The sequence below is a fragment of the Sceloporus undulatus genome, chromosome 1 (assembly GCF_019175285.1).
Source record: "Sceloporus undulatus isolate JIND9_A2432 ecotype Alabama chromosome 1, SceUnd_v1.1, whole genome shotgun sequence".
NCBI lineage: Eukaryota > Metazoa > Chordata > Lepidosauria > Squamata > Phrynosomatidae > Sceloporus > Sceloporus undulatus.
The window spans coordinates 109,652,763-109,665,221 of record NC_056522.1 but is presented as its reverse complement, the minus strand read 5'-3'; the positions used below and the strand labels follow the sequence as shown (position 1 = coordinate 109,665,221).

The following is a 12,459-nucleotide window of genomic DNA, read 5'->3' as shown; positions in this document are numbered from 1 at the left end:
TGGAACCAACCATGGCGGAGGATGTTCTGGAGTTAATTCTCAGTGAGTTGCATTAATGAACTCTATTTGGTAACGATGACCACAGTGCTATTCAATTCATCTTTCATGTAAGGAGAAAGCTGTCATGAAGGACACATTTGCCTTCAGCAGGTGACATTTATTTTTTATTTTTTAAATGATGAGATGGAGCCATGAGCTGAAAGTGCAGTTCAGAGGCAGAGCAAGATGGAGAGAGAAGCCCATCAGGGGAAATAGGCCAGAGAAGAAACTAGGAAAGGATTACAAGCTGATAGTGATAGTGGGTGGATTTGGTATACATAGCATATGAAAGAAGGGGAGGAGCAGAGAAGGGAGTGTTAGAGAAGGAAAAAACTGAGTAAAAGTAAGACACTAAATAACAGGAAAGTGAATAGGCAGGGCCTTGAGCTAGGGACTGCACAACCAGGACTAAATCACCAAGGTTATGGCAGCTGGACTGATGGAACAGAAATTCAGTTTGCTGGAAATACATCTTGACTGATCATGCTCACAAGAACAGCAGCAAGATGAATGATAATAGATACAACCTGAAATGGCAAATTACCTCCAGAGAACCTGCAACTCAAAGCCTTGAAGAGCTGAATGTAAAGTAAAGGTGACTGCCTCACCTGGTTTCTTCTATATTTCCTTGTTTTGAATAAACCTGTAAACTGGTTGCACACCCATCTTTCTATACCCCTTATTGTAGGGAGGAAGATCTGGAAACCATTTACGCTAAAAGTCCCTTTGTGATTTGAGATGCTGCAACTGGATGAACTACAGTCAGCCCTTCTTATACACAGATTTTTTATACACGGATTCAAGCATCCACGGTTTGAAAATGTTCCAAAAAAGTATAAATTTACCTTGATTTTCCATTTTGCTATGTCATTATATTTAATGAGACTTGAGCATACACGGATTTTGTTATACACAGGGGATCTTGGAGCCAAACCCCAGCATATAACAAGGGTCCACTGTAATTAGAGACTGCTGTCAAGGAGTGTCAAACATCTTCAAAATGCTTGGAATATAGCCTGAATTTTGGCCTCAGAACTGGGGAAGGAATGTAACTTCAATTATTTTGTTTTGTTTTAAAAAAAGGATTGAAAAGAAAGACAGGCCAGTTAGTTTAATAGCTGTTCTGAATAAAATGGTGATGAAAAATCATCAAGCCTATAAGACAATCAGTGACAATTTGGGGATTAGGGGGCTGCATTAGCTCCTCATAGGACCTTATAGGAACATATTTCCCTATTTATTTATTTATTTTTAAAAATTGCTCAAATGCCCATGGAGGACATTTCTCTGTGTTTTTTGCTCTCTCTGTTTCATTTTAAGACCAAAAGAGCTATTTTCCCCCTCAAAAGGAAGTGAACTAGAAATCAACTTCTGGATTACTTACTGTTGGTGAAAAGGCCACTTATATGTTTAAAATGGCCCATGGAGGCAAAAAAAATGGAATTTTTTTCCCCTCACATTTTTTGGGAAATGCTTGGGGCACAATGGGGAAAAATGTATTATTATTTTTAAATGTGGGGGCCCGAAGGGTCACAAAATAGCTTCATTTTCCACATGCAGCCTGCACTACCCCACCCTGATACACACACACACACACACACACACATCTCCCAGCTATTGCTGGCAAAGAATAAAGGTTAAGTCCTATTTAGCTAGCCATTTAAAGTTTTGAAAGTGTCAAGAGGAATGTGGATAGGAGTGATGTGGCAGACATTATCTACTTGGAATTTGACAGAGCTTTTTGATAAAGTCACTCACCAAACACTTCTCAGTAAACTTTGCCGTCATAAAACAAGTTGACATGTCTTTTTGTGGCTAGATGACTGGTTTAAGGTCAGAGAGTACAGAATGGAAATGAATGGCTACTTCTCACAGTGGGGAAAGGTAAACAGGGATGTCTCCCAATGTTCTCTATTGGAACCATTTCTTTCTAACTGGTTCACAAATAATCTGGAAGCAGAAGTGATAAGTGAGGTGGCTATATGTTCTGACAACATCAAATTATTCAGGGTAGATAAAAAACACAAAAGGAATTGTGAAGGTCATTCTACAAAATGATAAATGCAGTTCAGTGTATATAAGTGTAACAAGGCAAAAAATTTCACTTCACATATATATTGCTGAGGTCCAAACTAGAGTTGACTAATTAAAGAGAAAATATGGGGGCCATAATGAAAACTTAATGAAAATGTCAATCTAGTATATGGCAGGCATGAAAAAGGAGAATTCCATGTTAGGAAACATTAGGAAAGGGATCAAAAATAAAACTGCCAGTAAATGTAAGGTACTGCACTTAGGGCAAAACAATGAAATGCACAGATATAGGATGGGTGACACCTGGATGAACGAGACTACATGTGAAAGGGATCTGGGAGTCCAAGTAGACCACAAATTGAACATGAGTCAACAGTGTGATGCGGCAGCTAACAAGGCCAATGTGATTTTAGGCTGCATCAATAGAAGTATAGTGTCTTGATCAAGGGAAGTAATAGTGCCACTCTATTCTGCTCTGGTCAGGCCCCACCTGGAATATTGTGTCCAATTCTGGGCACCACAGTTTAAAAATGATGTTGAGAAAATGGAGCGTGTCCAAAGGAAGGTAACAAATGGTGAAGGGTCGGGAAACCATTCCCATGAGGAATGACTTAGGGAGCTAGGGATGTTTAGCCTGGAGAAGAGAAGGTTAAGAGGTGATATGATAGCCCTGTTTAAATACTTGAAGGGATGTCATACTGAGGAGGGAGCTAGCTTGTTTTCTGCTGCTCCAGAGACTAGGACCCAGAGCAATGGATGCAAGCTACAGGAACCTCCTGACAGTAAGGGCTGTTCAACAGTGGAACACACTCCCTCGGAGGGTAGTGGAGTCTCCCTCCTTGGAGGTCTTAAAGCAGAGGCTGGATGGCCATCTGTCAGGGATGCTTTGATTGAGATTTCCTGCATGGCAAGGGGTTGGACTGGATGGCCCTTGTGGTATCTTCCAACTCTATGATTCTATGATTAGTGTTTTTATACTGAAGTGTGTATTTTGTACAGTTCTGGCTGCTCCAAGTCAGGAACTGTGCAGATAACTGCAGATCAAATGAGTAGGGATCCAAATTACTATTTTATGAGGAAAGATTATTTGAGAGATTTTAATTGAGAAAAAGAAGACTGTGACTAAACTATGCAAATGAGATGTTTTATTTAAAAAAATTCAGTGGGTATGAGGTAATGGAGACACTTTACAGTTTGAATTCTAAACACAGCTTATCTTAAATTATATAATCTTTATAAAATCATACTGAGGCTTTTTAATTTACATATTGTTGTTGCAAACATATTGAGGAGTTTCAGAGCAAGTACTTTGAGCAAGGTGCTCAAGTGTTGTGTGGGACCGTACAAAGCTCTGTGCTCTTAGGACACATTACAAAATGGTTTCAGGCCGCATTTGGTTAAAGAAATGTCCTTAGTCACTCTACTATATTTGGAGAAGGATCAGAAAGCATGACCTTGCTCATTCTCTTGGAACTCATTGCTTTCCATGCTACCCTTCTAGTTATTTTGATCGGGGGGGGGGCAGACAAACTCACTTTTTATTCACTCAAACTTTTAAATGTTTTCCCCCATCTTTTATCATGAGAAGTGTTAAATACTTTGAATTTTATTTATCCTTACTTTGTTTTGTAACCTACACTGACTGAAAGTTCTCCTGAATGTTGATATATATTCATTTTTAAATAAATAAGGAAAAGAAGAGAATACCATAAACAGTTACAGCCAGTCTTGCATTTTAAAGTATACATTAGATATTCACCTCTCCATTCATGGTGAACTTCAAAAGAAGAAAATAGTTCACTAATTGACTTATTATTACTAAATAACCTAAGTTGTGTTGTCTTTTTACGAAAAGATTTCACGCTGTAACTTGAGAGTTACACCATACTTTAGAAAGAATGTGCAAGTAATAAGCACTGTATAGCTACAAAGATGATTCTCTGGTATATGATTAACTCATTAATTATTTTGTCCATAAAGGGCAAGCCTGGACTCAGGAGGCAAATAAACATTATAGTTATTATGGCTCCAGATTTCATCCTCCTTGACAGGAATCTTCATGTGACTATCCCCAGCATAGGTATCTGTCCAGTCATATCTCATTATGGCTTCTCATAAGGCACCTTTTACCACACCTTCTCTGACTCTCTCATACACACAAGGAACACTCTTAGCTCAGAATAACAGTTGCCATCCAGGGCCTTCCTGCATTTTTATTTTATTTTAGAGAATGCCTTTTTAGTTTTTGTTTATCATACACAACTACATGCATTGTGAATGTGGTTATAGGTATACTAATACTCAAGTACTGCAAATAGCACCTGAGGAATCTTCCAAATACTGCACATTTGCAATTATATCTTTGATTCTCATCACATAAATATAAATCGTGGAGAACACTATCATCATCATGCCATACTTGTACATGGTGCACTTTACAAGTAAAAGAAAACAGAACAGTTTCCTGTGCCCAATCTTACAATTTAAACCCCAATACAGTCCTTCTTTCTGTTCAAATGTGCGTGTGTGCACGTGCACATCTTCAAGCACACCTTTTTTACTTATGTGATTCTATGAATTTCATAGGGTTTTAACATGACATTACATTTGAAAGAAAAAAGACTGGTATACAATAGCAAGTCTATCAGCACCCAAGCAAAAGAACCCACTTATTGTGCTTAGTATTACAATGGGGCAAAGGAAATATTTTTAACAAAGGTCATTTCACATGGAGAGCATGTGTACAGCAAAGAATGTGTATGAAGCCAAGGGTATGTGCAGAATTGGCAATGTTCTATACATTCAGTTAATCACACTCACAAGCCATCAATTACTAACCATTGCTCAATGAGTTTCATAATAAAATAGTAAGAGAACAAACTTATCTAGAAGTCACTCTTAATTCTGAAGTTATCTTCCCAAATTTAAAAACAATACATACAATAAAAAGCAGGGCTTCTTTGCCAAATCAAAGGCAGACTGGGCACACTACATGATAGCATTTAACCTAACAAGCTTTCAAAAAGCGTAACTGCATACTGATTCAATTTACATTTTGCTGTTTTATACAAAAATTAATTTTGGTTCCCCCATATTGCTAGAAAATAACAACAATGGAGCACTGAACAATAATGAGTTTGCCAGGTTATCATTTTAATATTCGCCTAAATGTCAGTTACATTGTAACATGAAGAAGCTGGCATACAGCAAAATCTAGATTCAATAAAAAACAACCAACTGGTATGCTTTGGGAAATCTAATTACCTATAAAAATATTCATCCCATTCATGAGGTCTGAGTAGGCAGTGACTGACCAGGAAAGAGATCCTGGGGGCATGGTAGATCTGTCAACCCAGTGTGTAATTGTGAAATTTCACATTAGAAAGCACTAGTAAAGGACTAAAAAAAACCAAATGATCAATACCACAGTACCATTATAAATCTATGATTTGACTACAGTTGAAATACTGTGCATAGCTCTTGATGCCACACATAAAAAAAAGAAAGATAGTGGATCAAGGGGGGGGGCAAATGTGGAAGGCATTAGGCCCCACAGGAGACCTTGGAAGTCCACACTTCCTACTGCAATAAAATAAAATAAAATAAAAAATTGCTCCTAAATGCCCTCTCAGGGGAATGGGGACGTTTTTGCCATGTTTTTAGGCCCCACTGAGCCATTTTAGGCCCAGAAGAAGTTTAAGTACAAGAAGTAGCATAAATATTCGAGTAGAAGTCTACCTAATATATAAGTTGACGTCAGGTTTTGGGGCCAAAAATATGTACTTTGCCATGACCCATGCATAAGTCGAGCGTAGAGCTTAGAAGACAGATGGGCTGCAAAAGATGTTTGACATGTGCATGCATGCCCTTTTACCTTCTCCTCAGCTCAACTGTCCCCATGAAGAGGGAGGCTTGAGAGGAGAAATTCCACCCTTCTTCCTCCTCCTCAGCTTGGCTGTACCTATGGAAGACAGCCAGGCTGAAGAGGAGATTTGAGGGGCAAAATACCACCCTTTTTCCTCCTCCTCAGCTTGGCTGTTCCCATGGAAGACAGTCGCACTGAAGGGCAGGTTTGAGGGGTGACATTCCACCTTTCTTCCTCCTCCTCAGCTCAGCTGTCCCCATGGAAGACAGCCGGGCTAAAGGGGAAGGGTGAAATTCCACCCTTCTTCCTCCTCCTCAACTCAGCTGTTCCCATGGTAGACAGCCAGGCTGAAGGGGAAGTTTGAAGGGCAAAATTCCACCCTTTCTCTTCCTCCTCAGCTCGGCTGTCTCCATGGTGGACAGCTGAGCTGAAGGGGAGGGTTGAGGGCAAAATTCCACCTTTCTTTTTCCTCCTCAGCTTGGCTGTCCCCTGTTGACCCGTCAATAAGTCTACCTTGTGTTTTTTGGGTCAAGTTTTGTGCACAAATTTCTCGACTTATAGTCAAGTATATACGGTAAGTGAAAGTCACTTCTGGTTCATTCTGTTATTTTTTTTTTAAAAAGCATCTCTAAGTTTGTATTTCTCAAGGGAAAAAAAATCAGAATTGAATATGTTTACTACACAATTACCAATCTCACTGATCTTTATGAAATTTGAAAAAGGCTTTTTTCACCATCCAGACTTGTAGTCCCCTACAGTTAAAAATTTTTTGCACCTGTTGAACTGTGTTGGGAAACAATTCCAACCTTCTGAAGCATGTTTTCTTTTTCTTTTCTTTTTCTTGGACTTGGACTTTTACATTTTTTGATAACAGCATTTGAGTGTAAAATTATAGAAGCACAAGACCTTCGAAGGCTGAGCATCTGTTATAATCTTACAATTTCAAATGATCAGCACAAAGCACAATGAATGACTTAATGAGAATTAATGTGTACTTATCCCTTTAGTTATGGAATTTCCTTATGACAGAGATGACGTCAAGCACAGAACACTGACTTCCCATAGCCAAAAATATAATAAAATAAAAATAAATAAAAAATATTTAGAAAGCCCAACTTACCAATGGCCTTTGTGTAGTGCCTTGCACCAAGTAACAGTTCTGGGGCTCTGTACCAAAATGTTACCACAACTGGATCCAGATCTGCTAGAGGCTTAAGTGGAGAATTGAATAACCTTGCAAAACCCATATCAGCTGAAATATAAACAATATTTTATTACACCAAATGCAAATGTATCCAAACTAAAATATAGCACATGATCATTATTCTCTATATTTCTTGCTCCACTTATTTCAGTGGGCTCAAGGGTTTGCCACAGACCATTGCAAATAACCTTATGCTTTATCCTATAACCTCTTTACAGGCCCTTCCTTAAACTCCTGTGCATTTTGGCTGAGACCCTGAAAGCCATCCCTAAGAGGACAGTGCGTGGATGCAAGTATTCACATTGTAAATATTGCTAGTGACGCAGAATGCATTACCACCCAGAATGCATCCTGACTATTCCTTGGTTTCTCAACTGCATCTAATGACTTCAGGCCTTTCCTGCTGCCAGCTCCTATTTCTTGGTATCTTCAGTTGGAACAGGCTCACAGCAGATTGTTAATTCAGGCTCTGCCAAAGTGCTACAGAAGATTCCTTGTGCACCAGTTGAAATGTGTGAGCAAAGAACAGACAGAAAAACATAAACAGAGCTAATCTATGTATCATGTGACACTCTTACAATCTGAGTATCGATCAGATAGATTAGTGCCATCATCTGGCATATTTTGAAAAGCTTTATTATGGCAAATATGGGGACGCAGTGACTCAGCAGTTAAGACACTGACTCTAGTGATCGCAAGGTCAGCAGGTTAGTAGTCTGAGACCCAAGCACCATGTGATGGAGTGAGCTCCTGACACTACTCCCAGGTTTTGCCAACCTAGCAGTTCACAAGCATGTAAAAGTGGTACCACTTTAGTGGGAAGGTAACAGCATTCTGTGTAGTCATGCTGGCCACATGATAATTGAATTGTCTTTGACAACACTGGCTCTTTGGCTTAGTAATGGAGATGTGCACTGCCCCCTACAATTGGACACAACTTGGCAACCTTGTCAAAGAGGAAACCATTACCTTTAATCTTTTATTATACCAAATGTGCCTTAACAGTAGAAATTATACAAAAATCCATTTGATATTAATACCACAACATATATGTAATTCTTTATCATTAAAGATAAATGTACTTAAACTGATAAAAGCTAATATAGCAAATAATCACAGCAATATCAACAGTACAGCTAGAACATGTAGGTTTTTAAGACTCAGCATAATATAGACTCAGCATCAGAATATCTGGGCAAATAGTATTTTCACCTGGCATTAAACTAAAATAGTGCTGAGTTCCTTAAAGAAGGTAATACAACTAAAAGACACCAATAAGATCATCTGTAGTGGTTATGGATAGTCATATTACTAATACTTATAAGAACTCTATTTTAAAGATTTAGAGCAGCTCAAGAATTTTGAAGGCTAGCAATATCAATACAAGAAGCATGAGGTAGTATGAGAAACAGCAGGTATGAACAGACATAAATAAAACAAGAAGATGCAAACGATTACAATTTTCTGCCTTGAACACTTCTTGTTGGAGTGGAAGGGCAAGATAAAAATCCCATGAGCAAATACATGCAGGATACAATTAGGGCTAAATGCCAAATCAATCAAATCAAAATCAGATTTAGGTGTGGCATACTCCCACTGTTACCAGAGGGCTCTTAGTCATTTTTGTTTCAGACTAATACAACCAATCACCCGAAATTAATATGGATTATCGCACAGTCTTCTAGAAAACATGTAAGCCTTCAAAATCTTTTGTAACATGTTGGCTGATTTGTATAAATATATTTATTACCTATGCACCCATTACCCTTGACTTCATGAATATGGCAGGCTTGGAAATGATGGCAATTAGACTTTTCCCCCGTTTTTGATAAGTTGCTACTACTGAATAGTAAATTTAAGCACTTGCTAATTGAACCATAGTAAAAAAGCTTCTGTATTCTTTATCTTACTATCCATACACCAAAAGCACTAAACAACAATAAATTTTGTGCTATGGTCCAGATTGGTGTAAAACAGGAAAAAGTGTTTCCTTGCCACACCAACTCTAGATGACATTATTTAAAAGATAAGGATAAAGTATGACATTAAAATAATATAAAAATACTATCAAAATGAGAAAGATACTGGTCTTTGTTCATTGCAAAGTACAACTCTGTGTTTAGTACCTGACAAGTACATTTGTATTTTATTGTTATCTGTATCTATGACATGTTAGCATTAGGTTAATTAATAATTTTATGGTCATACTTTTGTGTTAAACTTCTTGTTTTTATCCTGCCTGCTTTTATATTTTGCTTTGCTTCAGCCTGCTCATTAATAATTTGCTTGAGTACTTTGAGGTCATAATGTACAGATATAACTGTACAGATATAAAGATTTGCTTAAATCTCTCATTGAAATAAATGAGGTTTATAATGCTTAATATCAATTATATCATGACTACTATATTTTACTGTATTGTAATTACATTTCAGCTGTGACTGGCAACAAACTGTTAACTTAAAAATAACCTATACTTTACGTTATTACAAGAACATCTATTTTTGTGTGTATTCTTGCAATTAATTAAATTTAACTTCTTGTTGTTAGGCCTTCAAGCCATTTCTGACTTACGGTGACTAAGGTCTTAAGACCTAAGAATTCCTGCTCGACCACGGGCACTGGGTTACCTGGGGCAAGTCACACTCTCTCAGTCTCAGAGGCTAATGCCTTCGGAGCAAATCTTGCTAAGAAAACCCTGTGATAGGTTTGCCTCAGAGTTGCCATAAGTAGGATGTGACTTGAAGCCACACAACATTAGTAAAAGTTTTTGAGGGGTGCCAATCTTTTATACTGATGTTTGCAGAAGCACATAAAAATAGACAGCCACAAAAAGGATACAAGATGCCCAGAATTCAACAGACTCGGCCACTTTGATATCACCTTAACTGCCATGGCTCCATCCTGTGAAATCCTGAAATTGGTAGTTTTGTGAGATATTTCAAATTCCTTTCCAGAGAACTAAAATGACTCTTCAAACTATGAATGCCAGGATTGTGCAGGATGCAACCATGAAAGTTAAAATGGCATCAAAGTGCTATAACTGTGTGGCATGAAAGAGGCCAGAAATGTATCTGATTTGATTTATTAGTTCCTTTAACGGTCCCAGCCCAGAAACAAAACCTGGAAAGTTGCACAAGTCTTTACAGTATTATGTACCATTATTTTTATGAGAAATGTCAGTTGCCACTTACTTTTTTTAGACCTGATCTGCATTTCATGGCCTCTCTAAACAATTTCTTCCTTTTGACATTTTGTAGAATTACCATCACACATTTCTGGAAGTATCCGGTGTCAATATCAAAATTCTGCAGGCTGTAACCACCCATCTGTTTATCTCATCTGTTTCTTATGTGTGACATATAATGGCCATAATACAGGTGTACTTCTGTTAACAGAGCCTTGATAGTGAAGCTCTTTTTTATGCCTGCTCTATAAACATGACCACCAAAATAGAAATGATTACCATAATGGAGGCTAGTGAAAGAAAATGTCATCTCTGGAGGCAAGTAGTCTCTAAAAGGTTCAAAATGTTTTTCTTTACTTCTGTAAGACTTAGCTGCCTTGCTTGTTTCATTTTATACGTATATTAAAAAGTTTGCTGAAATATGCTGAACTGCTCTTCTTTTTTTGGTGATGTAAGAACCAATCCCTGATCTTTCCATGCTATTTCCACCTCTGGTAACAAGCTTTCTGTAATGTCCAGGAAGGCATCTACTTCATTAGGTGAGGTATATCTGTATGTACATCTGCCCTTCTTACACTTAAATCTAAATATGTCTACTAGTGTTCCAAGCTGCATTGTAGGTGTAAAGTTACATTGACACAATGCAACAATATTTTAATAACACCCCATTCTGGAACAGTGAAATAAGTACTGTAACAGGATCCAAGTTGATGCTAATTTCCTGAAACATGAGACATTTCCTTTTCCCTATGTTGTAGTTGTATTATTATTATTAACCTTTATTTATAAAGCGCTGTAAATTTACACAGCGCTGTACATACAATCTTTTTAATTGGACAGTTCCCTGCCCTCAGGCTTGTACCATTTTGCAACAATGTTAGGGATGTATATATTAACGTCATAAGCATCTAAGCAGTTTTTGGTCTTTAAATAGTTTACACCTGGGGTTGGATCCATAAAAAAGGGGGAGGAAGAGAAATCTACCTAGTCTGCTCCATTTGGCCCCCCCCAAAGCTGTCCCAAGGGTTGGGAGAACCTGCTGAATGAGGTAGGTTAGTATGCTGGGGGCTAAGGAATAATTTGATCCACCACAGGGAATTTGATCCACCATTGGACTTTATTTCTCTTACTACAGTATTTATTACAGCTACTTTTCCAAACACATATGTCAAAATGCTTACCTATTTTTACTCTCCCTCTTTCAGGACCTTCTCCCATTACCAGAATATTTGCTGGTTTCTGAAAAATAAGGAAAAATATTTAACTCACAAACACGTGGTGCAGTATTAGAATAAGTCTCCTGTTTATATTAAAAGTTTATAGAGATCATAACCAGAGATCTTAGATCATAACCACTTTTGTACTTCTAAATAATATATTTCAAATAATATACTTCCACGGTTTTCTAAAGTCAAGACAACATCTTTATACTCGTTGACTGAGGATCCCGATTTTTGTTTCTCATTTGATGTTCTTCATGATGCCTGTAGCTCTCCCCATTCTTTCTGGCCACAATTGCTGCTCCATCTCTACCTCTGGATGTTTTCTCCTCAGGGGGAATGCTCCAGCAGGCACCTACTGTGCTCAATTTGCCTCTAGAAGCCCTGCTTAAGACCTCCCCGTACCCAATATGGAAGACATTTTGAGAGTGACAGTAACTACTATTAGACTGAAATAGCATTCCTTGCTAGTTTAGTGTGTCAATAATGTTGATGGATTTTAGCAATGTTAGATATTCTCTTCTGCACATACCCCCAATGAATACACTTTTGACTGTTTTGATAAAAGTCTCTTGAAACTTTGGCTACATTTAGTGCTATTTTCCACTTTCACTATAGCACAGGTGGGCAACTGTGCAAGCCAGGGGCCAGTTTTGATCCTCACTACCTCCCCCTGGGCACTATTTAGGGCCAATTTTCTGTTCTAAAAGGTGTTGGGAGGGTTAGTGTTTAGACATGAAGCCACCATATTAGCAAGCAGTTTTCTTCAGGTGTGGACTGTCTGGGCTCCAAAAATATGCAACGAACAGTCTAAAAAATTAAACTGGGCTGGGGTTCAGGGACTTGGGAGTTCTGCATAGAGCCCAGAGACTGCACTTTCATCACCCCTGCTCAACATGTTCATTTATCC

At 38.1% G+C, this 12,459-nt stretch overlaps 1 protein-coding gene across 4 annotated transcripts in view; it reads right to left on the bottom strand.

The window, feature by feature from the left end:
* The window catches only part of CDK19 (cyclin dependent kinase 19), a 132,832-nt gene that overhangs the window by 27,361 nt on the left and 93,012 nt on the right, over positions 1–12,459 (bottom strand). For all 4 annotated transcript variants that reach the window (XM_042446696.1, XM_042446694.1, XM_042446695.1 and 1 more), the window contains 2 exons: positions 11,511–11,568; positions 7,059–7,190 (listed from right to left, as the gene is read on the bottom strand). In XM_042446696.1, coding sequence (XP_042302630.1) covers positions 7,059–7,190; positions 11,511–11,568 — 190 coding nt within the window. The remainder of the gene's footprint in view (positions 1–7,058; positions 7,191–11,510; positions 11,569–12,459) is intronic.